The sequence below is a fragment of the Phodopus roborovskii genome, unplaced genomic scaffold (genome assembly GCF_943737965.1).
Source record: "Phodopus roborovskii unplaced genomic scaffold, PHOROB, whole genome shotgun sequence".
Taxonomy (NCBI): domain Eukaryota; kingdom Metazoa; phylum Chordata; class Mammalia; order Rodentia; family Cricetidae; genus Phodopus; species Phodopus roborovskii.
The window spans coordinates 6408049-6433975 of NW_026126636.1; the positions used below are offsets into that span (position 1 = coordinate 6408049).

General features: G+C 50.3%; 2 protein-coding genes across 3 annotated transcripts; both read right to left on the minus strand.

Moving 5' to 3' along the window:
- Positions 1–1352: 1352 nt before the first annotated feature.
- On the minus strand, positions 1353–15591 carry LOC127238920 (uncharacterized). The gene is made up of 4 exons (XM_051207694.1): positions 15513–15591; positions 13699–13844; positions 6536–6809; positions 1353–3201 (listed from the first exon to the last, which is right to left on the minus strand). The coding sequence occupies exons 1-4, from the start codon at positions 15589–15591 to the stop codon at positions 2879–2881; spliced, it is 822 nt and encodes a 273-aa protein (XP_051063651.1). The 3' UTR covers positions 1353–2878.
- A 1982-nt stretch (positions 15592–17573) lies between these two features.
- Fbxo27 (F-box protein 27) lies at positions 17574–23803 on the minus strand. Of its 2 annotated transcripts, XM_051207578.1 has the most exons (5): positions 23332–23803; positions 21989–22100; positions 21812–21907; positions 19749–19884; positions 17574–18546 (listed from the first exon to the last, which is right to left on the minus strand). In XM_051207578.1, the coding sequence occupies exons 1-5, from the start codon at positions 23684–23686 to the stop codon at positions 18403–18405; spliced, it is 843 nt and encodes a 280-aa protein (XP_051063535.1). In that variant the 5' UTR covers positions 23687–23803; the 3' UTR covers positions 17574–18402. The 2 variants fall into 2 exon arrangements, with proteins under 2 accessions (XP_051063535.1, XP_051063536.1); XM_051207579.1 differs by lacking the exon at positions 21812–21907.
- Positions 23804–25927: the final 2124 nt, after the last annotated feature.

A 25927-nucleotide genomic window follows, 5' to 3' on the forward strand; every position in this document is an offset into this window, starting at 1 on the left:
GTGTTCCCATTTTTGGTTAAAGTTTATAAGAGTGGTGAAAAATAAACTCAAAGTGGCATTTCAGTATTGACGGATCTGCCCTCCTGATTTTATTCTGTGTCTCTGTCTTTATCATCTATAGCTAACCTCTCCCTCATCCACACTCCCCCACTCAGGTACAGACTTGGGGCCGCTCGGCTGGCTCTGATTGCAGCCCCACAAGGTCCGCTCCCTACAAAGCCTTTCCCTGCTGACCTATTTCTCTAACTCTATTCTGCATTCGTTTTTTGGGGGGAGTGGGTTTGACACTGGGTTTCCCTCTGTAACGCTGGCTGTTCTGAAACTCTGTGGACCAGGCTGGCCTCCACCTCAGGGATCCTCCTGCCTCTGCCTCCTGAGTGCTGGTAATAAAGGCGTGTCAGGAAAAACTTTAAGATATATTTTTATGTTATGTGTATGGATTGTCCCTGCATGCGTCTGTGCACCGCGTGCATGCAGTGCCCTTGGAGACCAAAAGAGGGCAGTGTATCCCCAGACTGGAATTGTAGCCAGTTGTGAGCCGCCACGGAGCTGCTGGAAGTTGAACCTAGGCTCTCTGGAAGAGCAGCCTGTGCTTTAAACGGCTATTTCTCCAGTCTGGAGGGCGTGACTCACTGTGGGTGGGCTTTGAGGCTTTATAGCATTTTCTCACTTCCTGTTCTCTCTGCTTCCTGTGTGTGGATGAAATGTGACTCCTCACGGCACATCTCTCCCTCTGGCACTCTCAACTAAAATATGCCCTTTCTTCCTTCAGTTGCTCTTAGGCATGGTGTTTATGGGAGCAACACAAAAGTAGGGGATGGCCCCCGCTAAATAATAAATAAAGTGTAAAAAAGGAAAGTTTTTAGCAGGATCAATTTAGACCGGTATCTCACTGTGTGTTGCAGACTCTGGGTGTCTAATAGCTGCCGACTCTAACAGCTGTGTGCTCAGGGCCCTGGACAAACGGCTCGCTGCAGCTGTGACCGCCTCACTATGATTATGACCAGTGCCGGAATGTGGGTTCCGTATGGCAGCCCCGATGCAGGACAAGAGGAAGGTGGGTGGAGACCAGCGGAGGGAACAGAGCTGGCACAGGGCAGGCCTTAGACCCCCACTGAGTCTTGGGCTGAACTCAGAAAAGGCTCAGTTCCAAAATGTTTCTAGGTTACCAAGTGGCCACCAAGAGAGACTCTGAAAAAAGGAAAAGAAAAAAGTAAGGGAGGGAGGGCAGAAGGGAGAAATGGAAGTGTAAGACCCTTCAGAATGAGGAGTCTCCCCTTCCCGTCGGTTCCCCCAAGAACCCAATGTCCAGTCCAGTTGATGCAACACGCAAGAGGCTTTAATGAATGGAAAGCATTTGCGCAAACGGGCCCCCTCAGCACGCAGGCTAGAGAGAAGCCTCATTCTCCGGGCACAGGCATTTTTAAAGGCAAAACCCACAAGCTTCGGGAGGGCCCGTGACCCTCTGACTGTTGAGTACTGACCAGAGTCATGGGCTCTAGCATGCTCCTTATCTTTTTAAGGCCAGATGGCCTCACAGTTTAGGTCAGCAGTGCTAATCGATCTTGCCTAAGCAAACGTGAGTTGCAGCTATCTCTTTGTTTCTCAAGGTCCGTATTTGTCATCTGCGGACACACTGACGGGGGGGGGGGCAGTGTGTTCCCCCTTGAGTTCCCTGGGGGGTTGGGCGACCATCTGGAAATTCTTGGTATCCGGCTATCTTAGGGCCTTGTAAGGGAGAGGTTGCGGGTGGTTAGCAAACTCCAGGAACTAAGTCACAGTGGCCTTGGTCAGCTTTCTGGGTCACACTGCCCTGCGTTCCATTTGGGGAGTTCTCTTATTTGGGCTCCATTTCATTTCTGTGTTAGTTTAAGTCTTTCATTTCCCCCCTTTTCTTTTTGCAAGATTTTAATCTTAAAATCTTAAAGGGCCTCAATGTTCGGTATGGTCTGTTCGATTGAGGGCAAAGAAGGCTCCTCGGATCAATTCAAAGGCCCGCTGGCCGGTTGAGGGGGGGGTGCCTTCTCCCTGGGGAGCAGTGACCTGAGGGGGACTGATGGCGATTGGGACTGGGGTAGTGACCGGAATCGGGGCTCCAGGCGTGGGGGGTTTAGGCATCCCTGGGTTTCTAAGAACTGGGTTGGGCCCTATGGCTCGTGGAGCAGGGTCCCGAATCTCCAGGCGAATCTTAAAGACAACCCCTTTGTCCGGCCCCTGCAAGTACCATCTCAGTCCCCAAGTCTTGCCTTTCAACCAGGCAACATAGTCTTTCCTCCCTTGGGTGGTGAAGTCAATTCTCAAGGGGAGGCAAAGGCCCGACTCACAGGTCCAAGTCCCCCAGTCAGCAGGAGGGGCGCAGTCAGATCTGCCCAAGGGGGGGCGAGTGTAATTTCGGTGCACAGTTATTAGATCCCAAGATGAGCCTGGGTTCCAATAGGCACTCCCAGTGGTCTCACATCCCCATTTTTTACAAAAATATTCTTGGTATCCCCCGCATCCCGACCCCCTGGGTTGACCCTGCTGAGGGCAGACGTAGAAGTCTGATTGAGCCAAGTAGCATCGGGCCCTGGGGTTGCTACAGCCCCAAAACCATCCGTCCCCTAGGTCTGACCTAGGCATTTCCTTCTTAAGGGAGTCCGCGCTGTAAGTAGGGATGTCCCAAGTTTCCAGTCCAGCAGCCAGTTGACAAAAATCAGGGGTGAGGCTAGGCCACCAGGTGCCAGGTGGATGATGGCCAGAGGTGGACCAGACAACCTCGCCTGTCTGGGAAATCACCTGCCAGATCAATTGCTGAGGGGCATGCGCGTTGCCCTCAATAGGGGCCGGGAAATGGGGGAACAGTAAGCAAAGCAAAACAATTAGGCATTGCGGGGAAGCCTTAGCTTGAGCGGGTTTTGGGTGTGTTGCAGTCGCCATCGCTGTCTCGTCCCTCTTCTGATCTCCGATGGTGCCGGCCTTCTTGACGTGTGAGGCGTGAACCCATGCAGTGATTCCGTCCACCTGGAGTGCCGTGGGGGTGGTCAGGAGCACGGTGTAAGGGCCCTTCCAGCGAGGCTCCAGAGTCTTGGACTGGTGGCGCCTGACGTATACCGAGTCCCCAATCTGGAATGGGTGCGGGACGACAGGGCCTCCGGCCTGGTATGCTGCAGCCAGCGGCTTCCAGATCTGGTTCTGAATAATCTGAAGAGCACGCAGCCGGGCCTGGAGGGGTTGGGAATCAGTGAGGTGGTTAGGATCTGGGGGGAGCGTGTTCATTATGGGTGGAGGTCCTCCGAATAAGATCTCAAAGGGTGTAAGCCCGTGTATCGAGGGTGTGTTCCGAACCCGGAACAGTGCCATGGGCAGGAGCTGCACCCAGTCTCTAGTGCCAGTCTCTATGTTAATTTAGTCAATTTAGTTAGGGTCTCTTTAATTGTCCTACTCATTCTTTCTACCTGTCCTGAGCTTTGGGGTCTGTATGCACACTGTACCTTCCAATTAATCCCCAATGTTTTGACCAGCAACTGACTTACCTGTGAGACAAAGTCGGGTCCATTGTCGGACCCTATTACCTCAGGCAGTCCAAACCGTGGGAAGATTTCTTCTAGTATCTTCTTGACCGCCACTTGGGTGGTCTCACGCTTAGTAGAAAAGGCCTCAGTCCATCCTGAAAAGGTGTCTATGAAAACTAGAAGGTACCTGTTCCCGAAACTACCAGGTTTGATCTCTGTGAAATCAACCTCCCAGTTGGCCCCTGGCCGTTCCCCTCTGTCCCTGATTCCCTCGGGCAGCTTGAGTCGCCCAGCGTTCACCTTTGCACAAGGGACGCAGGCACTAGTGATCTGCTGGAGGAGGGCATTGAGGGTATGAATATAATAGGTGTGTTCTTCTCACTGTAGGAGGATCTTGAGCTTCTTGCTTCCGAGATGGGTCCATCAATGTAGCTGGGACAAAAGCTCTTTAGGCACCATCTGGGGTAGCAGGATCTTGCCTTGGTAGTGCCACACCTTTGCTTCTGGACCATAATCAGCCCCCAAGCTCTGGACTGTTTCTAAGTCCTGGTCGGTGTATTCAAATCCCTGTGGTGTATGTGAGGCTGGATCAGAGGTCTTTAAGGGGAGGACCTATGGGCCCAAAGCTGCTTTTCTGGCCTCCTCGTCAGCCATCCGGTTCCCTTTGGCTATCGGGTCATTTCCTTTCTGGTGTCCAGGGAAGTGCATGATGCTCAGTTTTCGTGGCAGGATGAGAGACTGCAAGAGGTCCAGGATTTCAGTCTTATTCTTGATGTCCTTTCCTGCAGACGTCAATAGGCCTCGCCTCCGGTAAATTTCTCTGTGTACTTGAGCTGTGGTGAAGGTGTAGCAGCTGTCCGGGTAGATGTCAATTCTGTGGCCCTCTGCCATCTTGAGGGCTTGGGGTTAGAGCGATGAGCTCCGCTCTTTGGGCTGATGGTCCCGGTGGCAAAGCACTGGCCCATATTGTGGTTTGTCCGTCTCCCACCGCTGCCCCTGCTCTCCGTATGCCATCTTGCAAGAGACTGCTTCCTTCCTTGAACCATGTGTATTCGGCTCCAGGCAACGGTTGGTCCGTCAGGTCTTCTCTGGTTCCGCACTTCTCAGCTAGGATCTGCTGGCAGTCGTGGGGCGGGGCGGTGTCCACGTGGGGCGGGGCGGTGGCAGTCGTGGGGCGGGGCGGTGTCCGCGTGGGGCGGGGCGGTGTCCGCGTGGGCCTCCGGAAGAAGAGAGTGGCTGGGTGCAGGGATGTGGTGGTCCAGAAGTGCAGCCTGTCTGGATTAAGGAGCAGAGCTGGCAATGGGTCGTCCATCCGTGCATTTGGAAGCCATCGGTCAGGGGGCTGTCGGATCACAGCCTCGATGGCATGAGGGGCCATTACTGTGAGAAGGTGACCCAGAGTTAGTTTATCTGCGTCCTTGATCAGGACTGCTATTGCAGCCACCATCCGAAGGCATGGGGGTATTTTTTTGTTTGTTATTTTTCAAGACAGGGTTTCTCTGTGTGGCTTTGGAGCCTGTCCTGGCCCTCGCTCTGTAGATCAGGCTGGCCTTGAACTCATGGATATTCTCCTGCCTCTGCCTTCTGAGTGCTGGGACTAAAGTCATGCGCTACCACCAGGCGTGGTAGGGGCATTTTTTCAGTTGTGGTCCCCTTTCCTCAACTGACTTCAGCCTGTGTCAATGTGACATAAAACTAACCGGCACAACATCATTGTTTAAGGTCAGATTTGTGGTAGTTTTGCTTTTCAGTCTAGGGAGTCGAATAACTGGGGGCGGGGGACGACAAAAGCCTGGCCATTGAAAAAGTAACTCAGAAGAACACGTTTTAAATTGGGAGGAGTCGCCACAGCTGAAATGCATCATGTAGCTAAATCCTGAAACAGCATTGAGACAGAAGCACAGATTCTGCAATGGGGCTGCCCACCGGAATGATCCAGACAGACACCTTCAGGGGCCGTGTGGGAACACTGTTGGTCTGGCCTGGGTAGGATGACCCCTCCCCCCTCACTCGTCCCCCGTTGGATATTTTTGGATGGCTAGAGCTGCAAGAATGGGTGTTGGAAGATCTGTTTATTTCCTTTTAAATAAAAAGGAAGGTGCATGTCTGGTGCGTGCATTTGTTAGGGTGTGGAGGTCAGAGGACAACAGGTGGGAGTCAATTCTCTCCTTTTCAAAATGACGTGTGTGTGTGTGTGTGTGTGTGTGTGTGTGTGTGTGTGTGTGTGTGTGTAGGCTGTCCTGGAACTCGCTCTGTAGACCACTGCTGGCCTACGAACTCACAGAGATCCGCCTGCCCCTGCCTCCCGAGTGCTGGGATTAAAGGCATGCGCCACCAACACCTCGCTCAACCCTAAGTCTTGAGGGTCATCTTTAAGCTTGGCGCCAGGCATTTTTACCTGCTTAGCCATAAAAACAAAGTGTGTCTGGAACTTGGAAAATGAAACCCATGACTTTGCACTCTTCTTCTGCCTTTTTTTTTTCAAGACAGGTTTTCTCTGTGTAACAGCCCTGGCTGGCCTGAACTCACTCTGTAAACCAACCAGTATGGCTTCAAACTCGCAGAGATACGCTTGCTTTTTGGGATTGAAGGCCCGCGCCACCACCGCCCCGAGTATGCTATTTTAAAATATTAAAAGTCTGGCGGTGGTGGTGCACGCCTTCAATCCCAGCACTCAGGAGGCAGAGCCAAGTGGGTCTCCGTGAGTTCAATGGCAGTTTAATCTACAGAGTGCGTTCCAGGACAGCCAGGACTACACAGAGAAACCTTGGGGGGGGGGCGGGAGGAAGAGAGGGAGGAAGGGAAAAAATAAAAACAAAGCAAAAGCAAAACTAAACACACACAAAGTCTTTTCATTGCGACTTGTGGCTCTGTCACTTGCTCTGCTGAGAGTGAGTCCTGTAAACGCGAGAGTCTGGGAAAGGGAGTAGGGATTCCAGGAAACTCCGCCAGGGGCATGGAGCCAGCGGAGAGGCTTCTCCATCCTCCGGATTGCCCCAGCTGCCGTGTGGACGTGACCCTCGGGCCCCAACCTCAGTCCCTACCTGTCCCTGTGCTCACTTGGTGGCCAGCTCGGAGGTGGCGGGGGAAGCCGTCGAAGCTTCCCCGGGACCTGGGATCCTGGCGGACAGGCTTCTCCCCTGCTCGGGATACCCGGGAGGAGGAGGGGACACCGGGCAACGTTCCAGTCCGAGTGATCCGCCCCAGCGCCTGCCGAATCAGGTCCCTCCGATCCCTCACGTGGCTCCCACGCTCCTGGAGCACTCCCGGGGCACCGCCCCCAGCCCCGCCTGCTCCCTCCGCCCCAGCCAGCCTTTCCTGACACCGACGCCAGGTACAGCTGTGGCTCTGACCTCCCCCCGGATTTGAAACCCGACGATGAAAGCCAAGCCAGGGTCATCTCCTGTTCGCCGGGTTCTCAGAAGCCCGCTCCGTCCTTAGCAGAATCGTCCTACACCCGGGCTCCGCCGCAACATCTCTCCTCTTCAGCTTTAGCGAAGCCCTCCCCTCTGTGAAGATCAGCACCCTCCCGCCCGGATGGGCTGTATGACCGCATTCCATTACGCGTATATCATCATCATCATCATCATCATCATCATCATCATCATCATCATCTCATTATGTAGATGTCCTGGAACTCGCTATGTAGATCAGGCTGGCCTGGAACTCACAGAGATCAACCTGTTTCTGCAGACTCCAAGGCAGACACAACTACCTCTCTGCTATTATTACTTTAGATTTATTTTTATTTATGTGTGCGAGTGTTCGTCTCCCTGTATTTATGTGTGCCCACACAGGCCATAAGGGGAGCCTTGAACCCTGGAGTACAGATGGCTGGCGTGAGCTATCATCTGGGTCCTGTGTAAGAGCAGCCTATGCTTTTGAGCACTGAGCCATCTTGCCAGCCTTTTCTGGTGTTTTTTTGAATCACTCTCCACTTTTCTATTTATACCTTTATTTATTGTGCGTGCGTGAGTGCAAACACGTCTGTGTGTCACTGTACCTGTGAAGGTCAGAGGTCAACTTTCACAAGTTGGTTCTTTCCTTCCACCAGTGGATTGATTCCGAGGGCTGAACTCAGGCCTTGTCAGTCAGGCTCCGCAGCAAGCTCCTTTATAAGCTGAGCCAACTTGCTAGGCCTACACCTTAGTGTTTGGGACAGCGTCTCTCAGTTCATCAGGAGCTGGCTGGCCAAGTTAAACTGCTCACCCTGGGTTCCTTGCATCCGCTGGCCTCAAACTTGCCACTCTCCTGCCTCTGTCTTCAGAGCACTGTGATTTCAGGCTTTGTGCTACCACGCTTGGCTGTGTGCACATCTAAGGATCCAAATGGAGCTTGGGCCCGTGCGTCACTCACCATCTTCTGTGTCTACATCCAGCAACAGAATTGTCCAGTGGGGACCTTTGGGGAAGAAAAGTCATGGCTATCCTTCAAAGGGTAGTTTTGATGGATTAAGTGGGTTAAATCCATTTGACTGCAAGTGCTAAAAACACAACCCGGCTAGCGTAAGGGAGGAAAGTTAGGACGTTCCATGGAAGTTATAAGTAGGCTAAGGCAGCTGGGTGTGGTTGGTGCTCCATGCCCGTGATCCCAGCACTGTGGAGGTGGAGGCAGGAGGATAGTGAATTTGAGGCTAGCTGTGCTTACATAGCGAGTCTCAGGCCCGCCTGGTCATATGAAACATTATCCTGTCAAACCAGTCAGGGCTGTGGGTATGGCTCAGCTGTAGAGTGCCTGGCTAGCATGCACAAGGCACAGGGTTCATTTCCCAGCAGCACTGCATAAATGGAGTGTGCTGAATGTCCTGTAGTCCCAAGACAGGTTGAGGCGGACGGTGTGTGTAGATGGAAACAGAACACGGACCTTTCCCGCTCCAGGCCTCTTCCCCAGCCCACGGGCCTCTTCTCTATGGAGCAGCGTGTGAACTTGCCATAAACGGCAAGCAAGTGAGATACTTTCTACCACGGTGGGCTGTGTGGGCTCTAGAGAGAATGGTCAGATAAGCGGACACCAATCTGAATCTGCAGAAACATGGAGAAATTCAAAAGGCCGATGTGGGGCAAAGTGAAGTGAAGGGAGCCAGAAGGAGACATCTGCTCTGTGAGAGAAAGTGCTGAAGTGGAGAAAGGAGAGACACAGAAGGCTGGCATGTGGCTCATTTGGAAGAGTGCCTGCTCCTCGGGCACAAAACTCTAGCTTCCCAATAAGCAAACAGGTCCCGGCGGCTCCGCCTGAGCAGATCAGGCCAGCCCGATACAGAAGACCCTGCCTCTCAAAGAGAAAGAGGAACAGAAAATGAGAAGTGGTACCATTGCCTCTTAGCCTTTGGACTCTACAGTCTAATAAGAGTCCACTGCAGAGGACAGACTTGTTGAGAGTGGTCAGTCAGTGGCCGAGACCATTGTGTCAACCAATATGCTTAGGTGGGCCTTATTTATTATTGCCACTACCAAGGATTGAACCGAGAACCCCATGTAAACTGGTCAAGTGCTCTGCCACTGAGTCATGTCCCCCAAACAGTTAAGTAGGGCTTTATAAGTTCATTATTATTATTTATTACTATTGGTATTTTGAGACAGGGTTTCTCTGTGTAGCCCTGGTTATCCTGGAACTCACTCTGTAGAGCAGGCTGGCCTGATTTATTCACGTGTCTGTGTGTGTCTGTTCACGTGTGCGTATGGAAGCCAGAAAAGGAAGGCAGGCAGATGTTCTAGAGCTGTGTGGAGTCAGGTACCGGGAGCAAACTCTTGTTCTCTGAAAGCACAGCTGCTGCCCCTAACAGCTGAGTCATCTCTCCAGCCTCTATCCCATTCCTTTTAACCAGGAATTAGAGTAGAAAGAATTCAAAGAAAGAAAAAAAATTATAAATAGACATACTCAGGGGTTACAGTCACTTACACATTTTTTTAAAAAACGCTTTTACTTGGGGGCTGGCACATACCACGGTTCTAGTGTGGAGATCAGAAGATGATGGTTGGTTGTCTTCTCCACTGTGTGGCTGTTGGGGACCAGCCTTGTTGGCGAACACCCTACCCGCTGAGCCTTCTTGGTGGCCCCATCTGAGCTTCTTTTGATGGTCTTAGCCAAATCTCGCTACATCCACCTCCCTGCCTTTGCATCAGCCTGATGGGAGATATCATTCTGTAAATATGTTTCTCATACTGGTTAATGAGTAAAGCACTGTTGGCCAATAGGAAAGCAGGCGGGACTAGGAGACAAGGAGGATTTGAGGAAGTTGTAAGGAGGAGTCAACATGGAGAGACTGGGGAGACCAGACGTTGGCCCCACTCCCCAGTAAGAGACCACGTGAAAATACTTAGATAGAAATGGGTTAATACTTAAGACAGAGCTAGCCGATAAGAAACAAGTAACTGGCCAACAGCATTATATCAAATACAGAGTCTCAAATTATATCAAATACAGTGTATTATTTGGGGCTGGCGTGGCGGTGGGCCCAGAAAGTCGGGGAAAACTACTCGTAACATTATGGCGCACAACGTGGCTGGCTTGCCAATGGGCGTGGTCAGTGCCACAGAAGGAGACAAAGTGAATATCCCACTACATCAGCCGGTGGTTATTCTTTCTTTTTCTTCCACACTGTATTCTCTCTCCCCCTCCTCTCTTTTCTTCCTTGAGACAGGGTCTCCAGTAACCCAGACCGGCCTTGAACTTCCTGTGAAGGGAGTGATCCTCCTGCCCCCACTGCCGGAATGTTGAGATAACAGATTGTCATCCAGCTGGCGTAAAAACAGCATTTCCCCATGATGTCGGCCACTCAGAACGGTTCTTAGAGATCACCCTGGGGTCCCAGGTGTCTACCAAGCTCATCCCTAGGGGTCCGTGACATGTTAGCCAATGCACCTCTGGATGTGTCGAGCCTTGTTTTGTTACTGACTTGTCATCAGGATTTCCATAAGTGCTTGGTGAAGGATCTTGTAACTTGGGTGTGTGTGCTTCCCTCAATAAAGGCAGCATGAGGGTACCCAAGCTGGCGTCCACAGCTCTCTAAGGAGCCCTTCTTTCTTACAAATAATGCATTAGGAAGATGTTATTATGAAACACAACTGATATTTGCTTTCTGTTTAATTTTATTCCTTCCCCTATGGTTGTTTTGGGGGCTGGGGAATGTCATGCATGACTTTGTATTGAGAAAATAAAAGAGGATTACTGCTTTTCCTTTTTTTTCCGTTTTAAATATATGTGTATGCTGGGGCTGGGGGTATGGCTCTACAATTAATGGCACTGGTTGCTCTTCTACAGAATCCATTCCCAACATCCACACAGCTGCCAAAATCTAACCTGTTAACTCTAGTTCCAGAGATCTGACTCCCTCTTCTGGACACAGTGGGCACGGCATGTTTGCGGTGTACATACACACATACAGGCAAAGAATACCCATACACAAAATAAATCTAAAATAATTAAAAGAATTTTTTTGAGTATATGTTGTGGGTCTGTGGACTTGGGTGCAGGTGTCCCGAGAGGAAGGAGGATCCAGAGCTTAAAGAAAGAAAGGAAGAAAGAAAGAAAAGAAAGAAGGAAAGAAAGACTGTCTTCCTTAGTTACTGGGGTTCTACTTACAAATATTAATTCTATCTATAAACCTAGGAAATTGTAACATCCACTTTCTAGGCTTGTTTGATTAATGTTCTGCCAAATCCAGTTCCAACAACTTCATGGCCCACTTAGAATGGAAGTTAATTAAATTCTCTAAATAGTCTGCTTTTACAAATTTAAACCTTTCGCTTTTCTCCAGAAGCCCAATAGAAGCACAGCCAGCCTCAGCACTTAGCGCTTGTAATAGAGTAAACACATTTCGATCTTTAAACATCCTGGCACCACAGACTCGGTTGCAAGCACTCCTTCATGCCCTGTAGTTCAGGGGAAATTTTCAGGTCTGAGACAATGAATTACTCAATGACACAATTTACGCTGGACACATTTGTCATACTTTCTAAATGCTGGATTCTTTCAACATTAAAAAGCAGCTAGATTGGGGGCTGGAGAAATGGCTCAGTGGTTAACAGCATTTGCGGCTCTTGCAGAGGATCTGAGTGCAGTACCCAGCTCATAACTGTCTGTAACCCAGCTCCAGGAGACACCCTCTTCTGGTCCCCAAGGGCACCTACATGCATGTGGTCTAAACACACACATGCACACATACCCACGTACACATGCACACACAATTAAAAATGATGATAATAGTTGGGTGTGGTAATGCACACTATAATCCCAGCACTCAGGAGAAAGAAGCAAGTGGATTTCTATGAGCTCCGGGCCAGCCTGGTCTACATAGTGAGTTCTGAATCTCAAAAGAAAAAAAAAATCTTAATAAACAGGTGTTAAATGCTAACTACAATTACCCCGTCATGGTTCATCCTGTTCCTTTCTTCTTTCTTCTCCCCCCATTTCCAACCCTCTCTTTCTCTTAAAATTTAATTAAGATATACTTACATAATTCCCCTGTCCTCCCATGTAGCCTCTCCCCCTATTCTCTCCAAAATTCATGGGGGCTTCTCTTCCGCCGTTGTTGTTACATATCCATATAAATGAACAAGCATGTAATCCAACCTGCGGGGTTTGTTCAGCGTGGCTGCGTGCATACATATCCAGGGCTGACCGTCCAATGGGGGGACCATCCCTGGAGAAGACGAATTCTGCCTCTCTCAGAAGTTGTTAACTGACTGTGGCTCTTCATCTAGGGATTTGGGTCTATGAGAATTCCTCATCTACTTTAGGATGTCAGCTGGTGTAGGGATTGTTCCGGTCTTGTTCAGGCAGCCATGCTGTTACAGCTAGTCCTTTGACTACCACGGTCCTGCTTCCTGCCTGAGCCTTATGTGCAGGAGTTGTGTTGCAATTGTATCTACTGGGGCCAGGCATCCTCTAATCAGCTGTTTTCTGCATCTGACTAGTTGCGGCTGTCTGTCTGGGTCTTTCCATCCTTTTCTTCTTCCTTTCTTCCTCCTCCCCTCCTTTATTTTTTTTTTTTTTTTAACCGGGTCTCACAATATAGTTCTGAATGTTCTGGAACCACAGAAACCCACCTGCCTCTGCCTCCTGTGCTGGAATTAAGGATGCACACCACAGTGCCTAGCCTCTTCTGCCCTTTTGCTTTCTTTATTTAGTTCCGTTGGCTGCAAGCTTGGATCCTTTTCCCTTCAGATCTGGAATTATATCTACATGCCACCTTGCGTGGCTACAATTATTTTTTCTAAGTATTTGGAAAACCACTTATTTATTTATTTATTATTTATTTATTGTGTGTGTGTGTGTGTGTGTGTGTGTGTGTGTGCATGCCTGTGGTAGTCAGAAGACAACTTTTAGGAGTCTGTTCTCTCCTTGTACCATGTGATTCTGGGGATCAGACTCAGGTCATCAGCCATGGCAGCAAGTGCCTTTACCCACTGAGTCCTCTCACTAGCCCAGCCCAGTGATTCTTAGTCATTACACAGAAGTGTTAATTTCCTTCCTCTGTTCCCTCATAAGCCTACCCGGCTTGACATGAAAAGATGTGTACAAAGCAGACACTCCTTAAAAGGGCTGGGGATGGAATTCAGTTTGTAGAGTGTCTTCCCAGCATCAGTGAAGCCCTAGCTTCAATTCCTAGGAGTGCACAAACCCAAGGTGGTGGTACATGCTGTAAGACCCTCAGAATGAGGAGTCTTCCAGGTTCGGTTGATACCCCAAGAACTCAATGTCCAGTCCAGTTGCTGCAACACGAAAGAGGCTTTAAGTTTGCGCAAACGGGCTCCTCCAGCACTCAGGCTAGAGAGAAGCCCCCTCCCCTGGGCCCAGGTGTTTTTAAAGGCAAACCCACAAGCTTAGGGAGGGGGTGCAACCCTCTGTCCATTGAGTACATGACCCTTGGAGGCTGGATGGTCTGCTATAAGGATCAACAGACCTTAGGGCCTCAGGGTGTGCTAATTAATTTTCTCTGGGCAAACCAGAGTAGCAGCTATCTCTTTGTTTCCTAAGGACCCTATTTACCACCTGCTGACTCACAGGAAAGGAGGGGCAGTGTGAATTCTTGGTATCTTGTTATCTCAGGGCCTTGTGAGAGGAAGTTAGCAAATTCCAAGGAACAGATATTGGTTAGCTTTCCAGGTCAGACCGTCCTTCATTTTCTTTATTTTTTGGTCTTTCAATGCCTGTAGCCTGAACATTCAGATGGTGGAGCCTAATGCATACACCCTGGTGAGGTCACGTCTGGGGAGTCGTCTGGGGAGTCGTCTGGGGAGTCGTCTGGGGAGTCGTCTGGGGAGTCGTCTGGGGAGTCGTCTGGGGAGTCGTCTGGGGAGTCGTCTGGGGAGTCGTCTGGGGAGTCGTCTGGGGAGTCGTCTGGGGAGTCGTCTGGGGAGTCCTCAGCAAGGTTCAACCATTTCCAGTGCTAGGGATTTAACTAGGACAAGCCGACTCAGAATTGTCCTCTGGCCTCTGCTTGCCTAAGATGGTAAGTAGGATGTTCTAAGAGTTTACCTGAGGACAAGCTTTGTCTTGTTTCACACACACCCAAAACTAGTTCAGGCTGGACCAACTTTTCCATTCTTTCACCCAAACATAATGAGAGTACAACTAAATAAAATCTGACTCGATTTGATGATTGGGGGTTAACTTATCCCATTTTTCATAGGGGTTTTTATGTAGCCAGATGCAGATAGGAACCCAAAACAGGTACATTGTTGCAAGATGGATGTGTGAGCATAGTACATGCAGGTAAAGGAGACAGGCTGCTAAATAAGTCATTAGATAAGGAGAGTGTGTATAGCCCAGGCCAAGTAGAGTCCTAGGTCACCATACCATTCCCTATGCTTGCCAACTTCAGAATGACTTGATGATGATCGGAAAAGAATATGCATTCAGTAGAAGTCAAACGTGGGTTTTAAAAATATTTTTTGTTGTTGGTGACAGAGACTCAGTATGTAGCCTTGGCTAGCCTAAAATTCAGAGATCCACCTGTCTCTGCCTCTCAACGTGCTAGGATTAAAGGTCTGTGTGTGCCACCATGCCCAGCCCACACTTGGAATGGTTATTTTTTTTATTATTTTCTGGGTCACAATGTAAGAAATATCAAATGTGAGTCTTTTCTATCAAGTACTATAAAACTTGTGTTTAGGATAAAAAATTCAGAAATGTGCTCCCAACTCCTTGTAAAACTTTTATGCTAATATTTTAATCTTGACACCCAGTGAAACCTTTGTTTACACAAAAGCTCACAGCTGCATTCCAGGGATCTGGTGGTCAAAAGCAGTGGCCCCTGCCCCTTGAGCAGTGGATCCCCCCCTGAATTGGGCAGTGCCCCATCTCCTTGGAGCAGTGATCCCGCCCCCTTAGAGCAGTGGCCCCGCCCCCTTAGAGCAGTGGACCCGCCCCCTGAGAGCAGTGGCCCCGCCCTTTTGGAACAGTGACCCCTGTCCCCTCGTTTTCGGTGTGCCAATCCTTTTCATACTAGCCAGTTGAATTAAGATGGTGAGTGGGTCTCAGCCAATGGGGAAAAGACATAGCCACTTCCTGAATTAGAATAAAAGCCAGATGTACTTCCTGTTTCCGTGTGCCGACCTTTGCAATACAGGCTTGGTCAAGAGTAAAGTCTGCCTGTCCAGACACTTCAACTGGAGTTGTGCTCTCTTACTTGGTGAACCCAAGTTTATTTCTAACAACTGGAGATCGACACCCTCTCCTCGGGAGCTGGGTGGCCGGACCTGGTTGAAACGTTTTGATATATTTCAGAGCTTCGTTTTGGAGACAGGGTCTCATGTAGTGCAGGCTGGCCCCAGGCTCTCAAGGATGATCTTGGTTCTCATCCTTCTGCTGTAAAGGCTGGGGTTATGTTCCAGGCAATTCCCCTCCCTCTGCAGTGTTCCGGGCCCTTGAGGGCCACACCTCACCTGCCTTATTGACTGGGTGCTGCCTCAACCACACTCTCCCAACATGCGGTCATCAGATACTGTGGTGAGGGTTTCTCCATAACCCCGCTGTCCCTGGAAACCCAGGGTGATCTAAACTGTAATTCAAATGCACCGAATTTAGTGGAGTAGATGTCACAGTGTGACCGTGTCCTGTGCTGCTGCCGACTGTAGGAGACTGTGGGCCAGACCATGGTTAGCCAGGCGTGTAAGGGCCAAAGCAGCCCCCCCCCCAATGGCAGTGCTAATGACAATGTCCTAAACAGAAGGAGTCTGACCAGGTAAACAGAAGGGTTATCACTGGCTAAAGAGAAGTCTACAGGTGGGTTTGTTTCCCAGGCACCTCCCTCAAAGGTCTGCCTGAGGCAAGGCATTGGTTCTGGGCCAATCTAGAAAGGCCTGTATCAATTCAGAGACCCCACTCTGCTGTCATATAAAAACTGCTTGCTTCCCACCTCTGCCCACCCCCGCTTGGGGGGGCAGCCTTGCCAGTTCCACCTCCAATAAACTACCCACGGACTGATCTGGCTTGGTGGCATTGCTGAGGTCCCCCTTACAAGGGCAGGCTATTTTGTAAAATCCCTTCATTTGATAGTTCCTGAAGCTACAATAGTTTGGTTTTTCCAGAATCTCCCCTGACCTACCCTCATAGCTGATGTCCATGGAGACAGTCTAACTGACAATCCAGACTGTGGGTACTCAACAATTACCAGGTCTGGAACCTCCTCTTCCCTCTGAAACCCCTAAAGGACCCAGGTTTAGCCACACGGGCCTGAACTGTCCTCAGAGGTCCTTCATCAGGCTGCTGTCTGTCTGTGGCATTAACAACTTCTGTAAGAAATCTGGGGCTGGAGAGATGGACCAGAAGTTAGGGCACCCATATGGTGGCTCACAACTGTCTCTAACTGCAGTTCTAGGAGATCTGATGCTGTCTTCTGGCCTCTGCAGGTACTGCACACACACGATGCACAGACATTTATGTAGACAAAACACTCATATATAAAATAAAAAGCAAATGAGTTCGAGGACAGCCTGATCTACAGAGCCAGTTCCAGGATAGGCCTTAAAGGTACACAGAGAAACCCTGCCTTAACCCCCCCCCCCCAGCATTCTGGAGCCAGAGGCAGATCTCTGTAGATTCAAGGGCAGCCTGGTTTAGAAAGTGACTTCCAGGATATCCAGGGCTATCTCTCAGAGAAACCTTATCTTGAAAAACCAACCAACCAAACAAAAACAAAACAAAAAAAAAAAAAAACCTTCCACCCAGAAGGAAAATTTGGCGGCCTCAGAGATGGCTCAGTGACTAAAACTGAGTGCTGTTTTTACGGAGGTAGGAGAATCAGAATTTCAGGGTCTTGGTTGGCTAGATAGAGGTTTAAAGTCAGCCTCGGCTACACAAGATTTTGGCTCAAAAATAAAACCAAGCCCCGAGGCAAGCTAGGCAAGTGTTGCCTATAATGCTACCATTTGGGAAACACAGGATGGAAGATGGCCATGCATTCCAGGCCAGCCACACCATAGCAAGGCCCTGTCTGATAAAACGATCAAAATACTGGCTGCCAAGATAGCTCTGTGTGGGTAAAGATGCTTGCCACCCATCCAGATAGCCCTTGAGCCCCTGGGGTTTTTCCCTGCATTGTGGAAAGAAATGACTCCTTCAAGCTGTCCCCTGATCTCTACATGCTTGCTGTGGCAAATATGCATCTCCACCAAGCACAGAAAATGTGTATGTGTGCACGTTCCCATATAGATACACACACATAGACACACAGACACACACATAGACACACAGACACACACACAGACACAAACACACATACAGACACACAGACACACAGAGACACACACAGACATACACACAGACGACACACACACACACACAGACACATACAGGCACACAGACACACACAGAGACACACACACACACATATCATACACACACCACGCACACAGACTCACACACACCATACCAAACACCCCCCCCACACACACACACACGAGCAGCTGGCTGTGGTGGCATATCCAGCAGAGGTAGGTGGGGGCAGTTGTGGCCAGTCTGATGTACACAGTGAGTTCCAGGTTAGCCAGGGCTACACAGCGAGACCCTGTGACAGAACAGCAATAACAAGAACAAAGCATAAAAAAGACCAAGGTAAACACAGAAAAAGATATGAGCCAGTTTAGGCAAAATAATCGATTTATTACAGTGCAACTGGCAGACAGATATTGCCAGTATATTATTATTCTCTCCCTGTTTGAGAAAATGATAAATAACTTTAAATATTACACAATTACAGAAGTCCCTGAGGGTCAGGGCCGGGGCTCTAGGCACTGCCTCATTGTTTAGAGACATTCTGTGGGCAGATCACACCCTTCAACGAGGAGACCTGGGTGTAGCCATGTGAGCTTGGCTTCACACGGGAGCTGGAATTTTGCTAGCCGTAAGTTCAAGCGTGAGTGGAGAGGTTCGGTGAAGGGACAAAGGCAGTCCCTGAAGCCAGGTGACAAGAAGGCAATGCTGGGAACGCAGCTTAGTTGGTAGTGTGCCCGACTTGTCCTGAGCCCTGGGCTCATCCCCAGCTCCGCGCAAACCTGGTGTTGGTGCGTGCCTGTAATCCCAGCACGCGGGTAGCGGAGGCAGGAGGCTAAAGCTATCCTTAGTTTTTGGCCAGCTGGGATACTTGAGATCCTGTCTCAGAAAAGGGTGGGGGAACAAGACTGAGGAAAGGGCAGTGAGAGATAAACTGAAACAGGCAGCTTATGACTTCCCTGTGACAGACGAGCATGCACCCCGGCACCCGGCACCCGGCACCCTCGCTCTACCCAAGGAGCAGATGGGAAGATCTGGCGGAGGACTCCAGTGTTTAAGACTCTGAACAAGGCCAAGCAGGCCCCTCCACTGGATCCTAGAGTTACATGGCGCTTGATTCATGAAGGATTCCAGCCAACAGCCCCAGCTCCTGGAAGGCACAGTCAGGCTCTCACCAAAAGCTGGTGGCCTTCACCTAGGACTGACAGACTTGCACGATCACGCTGGAGTTGGTCACTCTGGCCCCGTAATGGCCAGCCCAGAACTGTGTGTCCTGGCCCCAGTGTTCAAAAGACACGAAGCGGACGCCCCTCCCAATATTGGAGAACACGTGGGTGACCTGAAGGAGAAAGGAGACAGTCACAGCCTTCCTGGCAGGCAGACCTCACCCAGACGGTGCCATGTCACTCTGCCTAGTCCCTGTTTTCTCCTGAAATCTTGTCACATTGTCATTAACAGGTGGAATCTAAGGCTAGGTGTGGTGACAAGCCTCCGTCATCACAGGGCTGGGTGACTGAGGCAGGAGGATGGAAAGTTGGACAGTTGGGTCCAGGACAGTTGGGATATATAGAAAGATGTTGTCGTAAAAAGACAGACAGACAAGCAAACAAACAAACAAACAAAAAAACCCAAACCAAATACAAGAGGTTTTATCAGCAAGAATGTAGCAGAAATTCTAGGTGTGGCTGTGCACACCTGCAATTATTCCCAGCACTTGGGAAATGGAAGGCACTCAAGGCTAGCCCCAGCTACTCAGTGAGTTTGAGACCAGCCCAGGCTATATGAGACTGTGTCTTAAAAAAAAAAAAAAAAAAAAAAAAAAGTAGAAGTGAGCCTGAGTAGTCTTCTAGAGGGACTTCCCAAACTAGGTCAGAAGAGCCCAGGGACCTGGTGCTCTAACTACTAGGAAGAAGTCTGCCTGCCCCGAGGTGGTCAGGATGTGAGGAATGTCAGTGTAGACTGGCCCAGAGATCGCATGGAGATTTGAAACTAAATCACCAGTGATTCTTCACATCATGGTTGCCTGTTGCCATGGTCACCCACCAATACCACCCTGCCCTTCAGCTAGCGTCAAGGCTGAGGTCTGAGTGCTAGTGTTGGAACAGGAGAACAGGCAGCCAGAGCTTCCCAGGCCAGCTTTCTCCAGTACTGCCTCAGGAGATGTGACAGGGCCGGGCTAGGGAAACGGCTCAGTTGATAAAGGGTCTGGCACACAAGTGTTAGGGACCTGAGTTCAGATCCCCACCATCCATGGACAAGCTGGCTGGGGTGGCACATCTCTAATTCACTGGCCGGTCACTCTAGCCAATCAATGAGCTCCTCGTTCAGTGAGAGATAATCTCTCGGAAACCAAGTGGAGGATGATAGAAAGACAAATGCCATTGATCACTCAGCTTTCCGCATTGACATGGACAGGCATAAGCCCCGCCCCCCACAAAGACAGCTATAGTAAAATGACTGTTATTGACCACCACGGTCCCCACCAGCCTTCCCTCACCCAGAGGTACCCAGTGAGTGGCTCGTCTGAGGCCTGAGGCTCACCTGCAGGTAGATATTGTTGTTCCATTGTTCAATGGGGTCGGGCACAGCCGAGAACTTATCAAGGACGTTCTGGTGGGCATCAAGAAGTTTGACAAGGAGGCGGTACTTACAGCCACTGTCGTGTCGAGCTCCCCACCTGCGGGAAGGGGAGGCCTGAATGTGCCGCCTGTCTTTGTGGGTGTGTGGTCTCCCTGTGGGTGCAAATTAAGTTCCTCAAAAGGGTCTTTTGGGGCTGGCAAGATGGCTAAGTCAGTAAAGCTTGCCACATGAGAATGAGGACCTGGGTTTGAACCCAGGATTCATGTAAGAGCTGGGTGTGAAGCCAGTGATTGTACAAGTTCTTAATCCCAGCACTTGGGAGGCAGAGGCAGGTGGGTCTCCAAGTTCAAGGCCAGCTGGTCTACAGTGAAAATTCCAGGATGGCCAAGGCTACACAGAGAACCCCCTCCTTACAAAAAGCTAGGTGTTGCCAGATGTGGAGGCATATGCCTTTACTTTAAACTCCCTGGAGGCAGAGGCAAGTGGATATCTGTATGTTTGAGGCCAGCCTGGCCTACAGAGAGTTCCAGGTCAGCCAGGGATACATAGGGAGGCCCTGTCTCAGAAGAAAATGAAAAGCTAAAAAGCCAGGCGCTGTGGAATAACCCTGTTGCTCACTGTGTGTGTGTTAATGAAGAACTGACTGGTCCATGGTAGGCAGGGTTGTCGGGACAGAGAGAACCCTGGGAAGAGGAAGGTCAGAGTCTCGGGTGTCCTTGCCAGATGCAGAGGAAGCACGATGTGTAGAAAATAAGGTCACAAGCCATGAGCCACGTGGTAGAACTTAGATAAGAAATACGGGTTAATTTAGGTTGTAAGAGCTAACAAGCTCAGTAACAAGCCTAAGCTATCAGCTGAGCATTCACAATTCGTATTGTTTTTGTGTGGTTATTTGGGATCTGGCTGACGGTCCCAACAAAAAACTCCACCTGCAGCCAAAGAGAGTGATACATGCTTATAACCTCAGCACTGGGAAGACAAAGACTGCTTCTGAGTAATGATAGGAGGCTGACCTCTCCCCTCCACCACAGGCACACACTCAATCTGCCCCATCACCAGATCTCAAGAGACAGGCCTGCTAGCTCAGGCAAGTAATTCCAGTTATTACAGAGGCTGACATGGGAATATCTCAAGGATAAGGCCAGCCTGGGCACCTTGGTGAGACTCCACCTCAAAATAAAACTAAAAAGAGACCCAGCATGTGTGGCTTAGCGTTGGCGGCTTTTTCTGGCGTGTGCGAGAGCCTGGGTTTGGTCCCTACTTCTGTTCTTGCCTCTGCCCCAATACAATGATCTTGGGAAGATGATCTCTGGGCCTTCAAGAAACCATGTCTGCCAGGATATTGTCTTTGTTGGAGCCTCCAGTCATACCAAATAGTCTACCAAGCTGAGCTCACCAAGGACACTTTAGAAGGATCCATAATGGGGGTAATGGGGGCTGGAGAGATGGCTCAGTGGTCAAGAGAAACGGCTGCTCTCTCCAGAGGTCATGAATTCAATTCCCAGCAACCACATGGTTGCTCATAACCATCTATAATGAGATCTGGTACCCTCTTGTGGCCCAAAGGCATACATGCAGGCAGAACACTGTATACATAATAAATAAATCTTTTTAAAAAAAGGATCCATAATGCACCTTAGGGCTGTGAGTTAATGCCAGTTCACTGGGAGGCTGTGGTTAACCACCTGGGCAAGCAGCCAACTGGTCAGACATTCCAGGGAGCTGGTACTGTTCCAGACGTCTTGATACACATTACTATCAGGCTGGTAACACTCGACTCCGGGGAGGGAGGCACGTGATCAAGGTTCTAAAACTGTGCCCACTTTCAAAGCCCTAGCTGTGTTTCATGTGAACTCATTTTATTTCAGGTTTGTTTTTACAGCACATGCAGGCCTTATGCTTACCTCTGCCGTCCTGGGATTCACCACAACCTTTTTGCCTCAGTGTCCGGACTGCTGGGATAACAAGAGTGTGCCACGGCCCCCCGGTGTTCAGCCAGTGACTCTTCCCGGTCACATACTCACCAGTCAGAGACGGCAATCTGCACACCACCGCTGTCCAGCAGCTCTGGCCACAGGCCTTTCTCCTCCAAGTCCACCACCTGCTTCTTGCGGCACCAGCTACAAGGTGGGAGAGGGGTGGTGAGAGCAGGCAGGCCTTTCTCAGCAAGGGCTCCGGCCCGGGGGAGTGGGGGCTCTCACCTGAAGGAAGTCACGAAGCAGGTCTGTGAGGGGGCCCCCGGCACGGCTTTCATGTTGTCCTCTACCACCCAGCCATCTCCACCATGCTGCACCATCCACTTGCGCAGGCCTTCTGTAAAGTAAAAACAAGGCTTCAGTGGGCGTAACCGCCGCAGCACCGGGAAACTGAGGCAGTGGGATTGCTGTCAAGTTCAACTGCCCCCCCCACATTAGTCACAGCCTGAAAAGAATTAAGAATTCATGTGAAAATAACGGAGAGAATTGACTGCCCCTACCTGTGCCATGGCACGCCAGCCCCTTTTGCACACGCAATAACATTAAAATGTACATATGTGCACTGTGTGTGTGCTTGGTGTCTTTGGAGGCCAGAACAGGCTACTAAAGAAATTGAAAAGCTAGGAACTGCTCTTCCGGAGGACCTGAGTTCAGTACCCACCTCTCAAGCTAGGAGACTCACAGCCTCCTGTAACTCCAATTCCAGGGGAATAAAAAATATATTTTAAGCTGGGCGGTGCTGGCGCATGCCTTTAGTCCCATTACTCGGGAGGCAGGCAGGTTGCTGTGAGTTCAAGGCCATCCTGGTCTATAAAGCTACACAGAGAAACCCTGCCTCGAAAAACCATATATATATGTGTGTGTGTGTGTGTGTGTGTGTGTGTATGTATGTATGTATGATATATATATGTGTGTATGAACATGTATATGTATATATGTAAATATTTATATATGTGTATATATGTATACATATATATTTTTAATTTAAAAGCTAATCAAACACAAAATATTTATGCACCAAGTCTCAGGTAGAGGGTATGGAGTTTGGTCCCCTCCCAAGCTCCCTTGTGGTTGGTCAGGTCCTTTCAGTCACTCTAACTGGGTCGGGTGTGATCCCACTTCTAGCCGCTCCGTTTGCTTCACCTGCTTGTCAATCTACTCGTCCCTTGACCCCGCCTATTACACAGCTGGTGACTTTCGCCCTCACCCTTCTAACTGGTTCCCTTGTGGCTCCTGACCTCAGCAATTTCTACAGGTTTTCTTGGGGCCCTTCCCCGCACACTCTCCCATCTCCATTGTGATCCCGCCCCCATCCCTTCCCATTGGCTCCCATGGCCACGCCCTCACCCCATCCATCAATTACCCCGTGACTCCGCCTCTCATTTCTCTCATAGGTTCTTTTCCGTGGCCCCGACCCTCTGCCCGCCCATTATCTTGTGACCCCGCCCTTCATCCTTCGGTCGACTCTCTGGTGGTCCTGCCCAGTGCCTTCCTTGAGGCCCCGCCCTTCACCTTGCGCAACGGTTCTCTCGAGGCCCCGCCCTCGCAGCGCTTCCTGGACCCCTCACCTTGGCCGCAGGGGTTGCTGATGAGGTTGCGTCCTAAGGGTCTTCGCGCACAGAATTGGCCCAGCGGGCAGGGCACGTCTTCGCGGGCCGGGGGCAGGCAGCGGCGGGCTAGTGTCAGCAGGGCGCGGCCGGCAGCGCTGCGGTCCCGGGCCAGCATCAGCAGCCACAGGGCCTGGCCGTCCACCAGGGCGCGCCAGGCGCGGCACACCCGGCGGCAGTGCAGCAGCAGCGAACGCGGGGGCACGTGGCTCAGCACCACCAGGAGCAGCTCCGGGGGCAGACAGCTCAGGTCCAGCGTCTCCTGGGGGTCGGGCTCCGGCTTGGGGACCCGGGCCCTGGAGGTCCAGGGACCCATGGTCCCCGCGCCCTGTCTGGCTGGGACGGCAGGAGGGAGGGGTCAGATGTCAGTGACCGGAAGCCTCCGCGATGCTCAGCGCAGCGCAGCTTCCGTTGCCCTGCTTTGCAGCGGGGCACCCCAAAGTACGTCCCTCGCCGCTTCGCAGTCCCCAAGCTTCACCACCCCCTCCCTGCAGCCGCCACCCCACCCGAGCCCGTTGACGCTCACCAGCACCCCTGCCAGCTCCCCTCCGCGGCCAGGAGGACCGCATCGTTCTAACCCTGCCTAAGCTGTAGCTGTCAGGTGGGACCTCTCTGAGACCTCTCATTTCCTAATGTCCCAGCCCTTTGGTTCCAGACCCCACCTCCTTCCGGTTGAGGACACAGTCTAGGCAGCTCTGGGACAGTCCTAGGGATTCAGCAACAATCCGACACTTGGAAGACCCTAAATCCGCAGTAGACACCAGGCATCTGGCAACAACTATTACTTTGTCTAGGCATCTGATCAGAAGGCTCCACCCCTGAATGCCTTGAACCAGTCACCTTTAATGCCAGACACAATCCCTGTGATTTACAGGAAAAGGCAGGCTCTACCGGACAAAAATAACCCCCTAACTGAAAGCATCAGCTAAAGGTTGCTGTTTCACTTTGCCAAGTTAGCATATCTCTGCCCCCATATCACAGGACAGAAAACTGAGGCTCTCAAAGGCCAAGCCACCTCACCAAGTGATTCCACGACCAGTAGATGCAGATAGGTCTAGATCCAGATCTTTTTTTCCCCTTTGGACGGGCCTCATTTTGTAGGTGGAGGCCTGGCTGGCCTGGAACTCACTGTGTAGGCAAACTCACGGAGATCCGCCTGACTCCGCTTTAGGAGTGATGGAGCTAAAGGCTTGCACCGCTATGCCCAGCTTTTCAAAAACTACTTTTCAAGTTTTATTTGTATGGATGTTTTGCCTGCATTTATGTCTTTTTGTGCCGTGCCCAGGGAGGCCAGAGGGAGCATCTTTGGGATTCCCAGGGCCTGGATGGTTGTGAGCACTTATGTGAATGTTAAGAATAGAACCCAGATCCTCTTGGAAGAGCAGCCAGTGCTCTTAGCCTGAGTCATCTCTCCAGCCCTGCTTTGCAATTGAGTCTCAAGTAGAGCCCGGACTGACCTTGAACTCACTCTGAACTACATCTGGAGTACTGAAAATACAGGCAAATGTCACCATACTGTTTATAGAATATTTTAACCAGTGTATCAGCTCTATCCAATGCAAATGTATGAGTCATATGCACCCTATTATATGTCAACAAATAAAGCTGGAACTGCTTGTTTTATATAGAGAGAGACATGGCCAACAAAATAAGTAGGCACAATAAGCAGCCTGTGTGTGTGTGTGTGTGTGTGTGTGTGTGTGTGTGTGTGTGTGTGTGAAAACTAATGAAAAATTCTTACTTGGGCCTGGTGTGGATCCCAGCTACTTAGGGGTTGAGGCAAGACAATCTTATGTTTTTGGTTGTGAGCCTAGCCTTTAACAGCTGAGCCGTCTCTCCAGCCCAAGGCAAGACAATCTTTCATGCTAGGCCTGCCTGGACAATTTAGTGAAAGCCTATGAGACTAAAAAGTGAAGAGTCCTAGAGATACAGATTAGAGGTAGAGTGCTTTAGGACATTCAGGGTGGAAAAACCAGAAAAACAAATCTCAGTGTGCCAGAGGCAGAGGCAGGCAGATCTGTGAGTTCCAGGTCAGCCTTGTTTACAGAGTGAGTCCCAGGACAGTTAGGATTATATAGTGAGACCCTGTCTTTAAAGGAAGCAGGAAATGAAGAAAGAAAGAAAGAAAGAAAGAAAGAAAGCTCTTACAAACCCCCAGATTCTCTGTAAGTGTGGAAGAGAATGGCATGGTTAATTAGTGAATGGGCCTTTACACGCCATAAGGTGAATCAGCCATGATAGACTCTTCATGAGTAATTAGTCAGTAGGTTATTGATCCCTGCTGTGGGAAAACAGTGTTGACATGGGCCTAGGCCAAGTACCGGCTGGCTGGGTGGAGAGACCCCTTATCCCAAGAAGCAGGTTGCCTTGACTAAAGAGGCTGGCTGCATTTTTTCTCACAAAGGTTTATTCATTTTTTACAATCTTTTTTTTTTTCCCCCAAACCCAAGACCTTGCTCAAGGGTCACTGAACTCCATCTGTCCCCAGCTCGTAGGTTTTGAGAGAGTGTCGCTCTGCAGTTCAGACTGACACGTGCCTCCTTAGATCTGGGTTAGG

Coding starts and splice junctions, on each gene's coding strand:
- LOC127238920 (XM_051207694.1), bottom strand. CDS start 15,591: ATGGTCTGGCCCACAGTCTCCTACAGTCGGCAGCAGCACAGGACACGG. Junction 13,845..15,512: donor CATCTACTCCACTAAATTCG/GTGCATTTGAAT, acceptor AGGACTCCCCAG/ACGACTCCCCAGACGACTCC. Junction 6,810..13,698: donor CCCCAGACGACTCCCCAGAC/GTGACCTCACCA, acceptor CGTCGGTGTCAG/GAAAGGCTGGCTGGGGCGGA.
- Fbxo27 (XM_051207578.1), bottom strand. CDS start 23,686: ATGGGTCCCTGGACCTCCAGGGCCCGGGTCCCCAAGCCGGAGCCCGAC. Junction 19,885..21,811: donor CAGATTGCCGTCTCTGACTG/GTGAGTATGTGA, acceptor CCCTTCCCGCAG/GTGGGGAGCTCGACACGACA. Junction 18,547..19,748: donor ACAACAATATCTACCTGCAG/GTGAGCCTCAGG, acceptor TTTCTCCTTCAG/GTCACCCACGTGTTCTCCAA.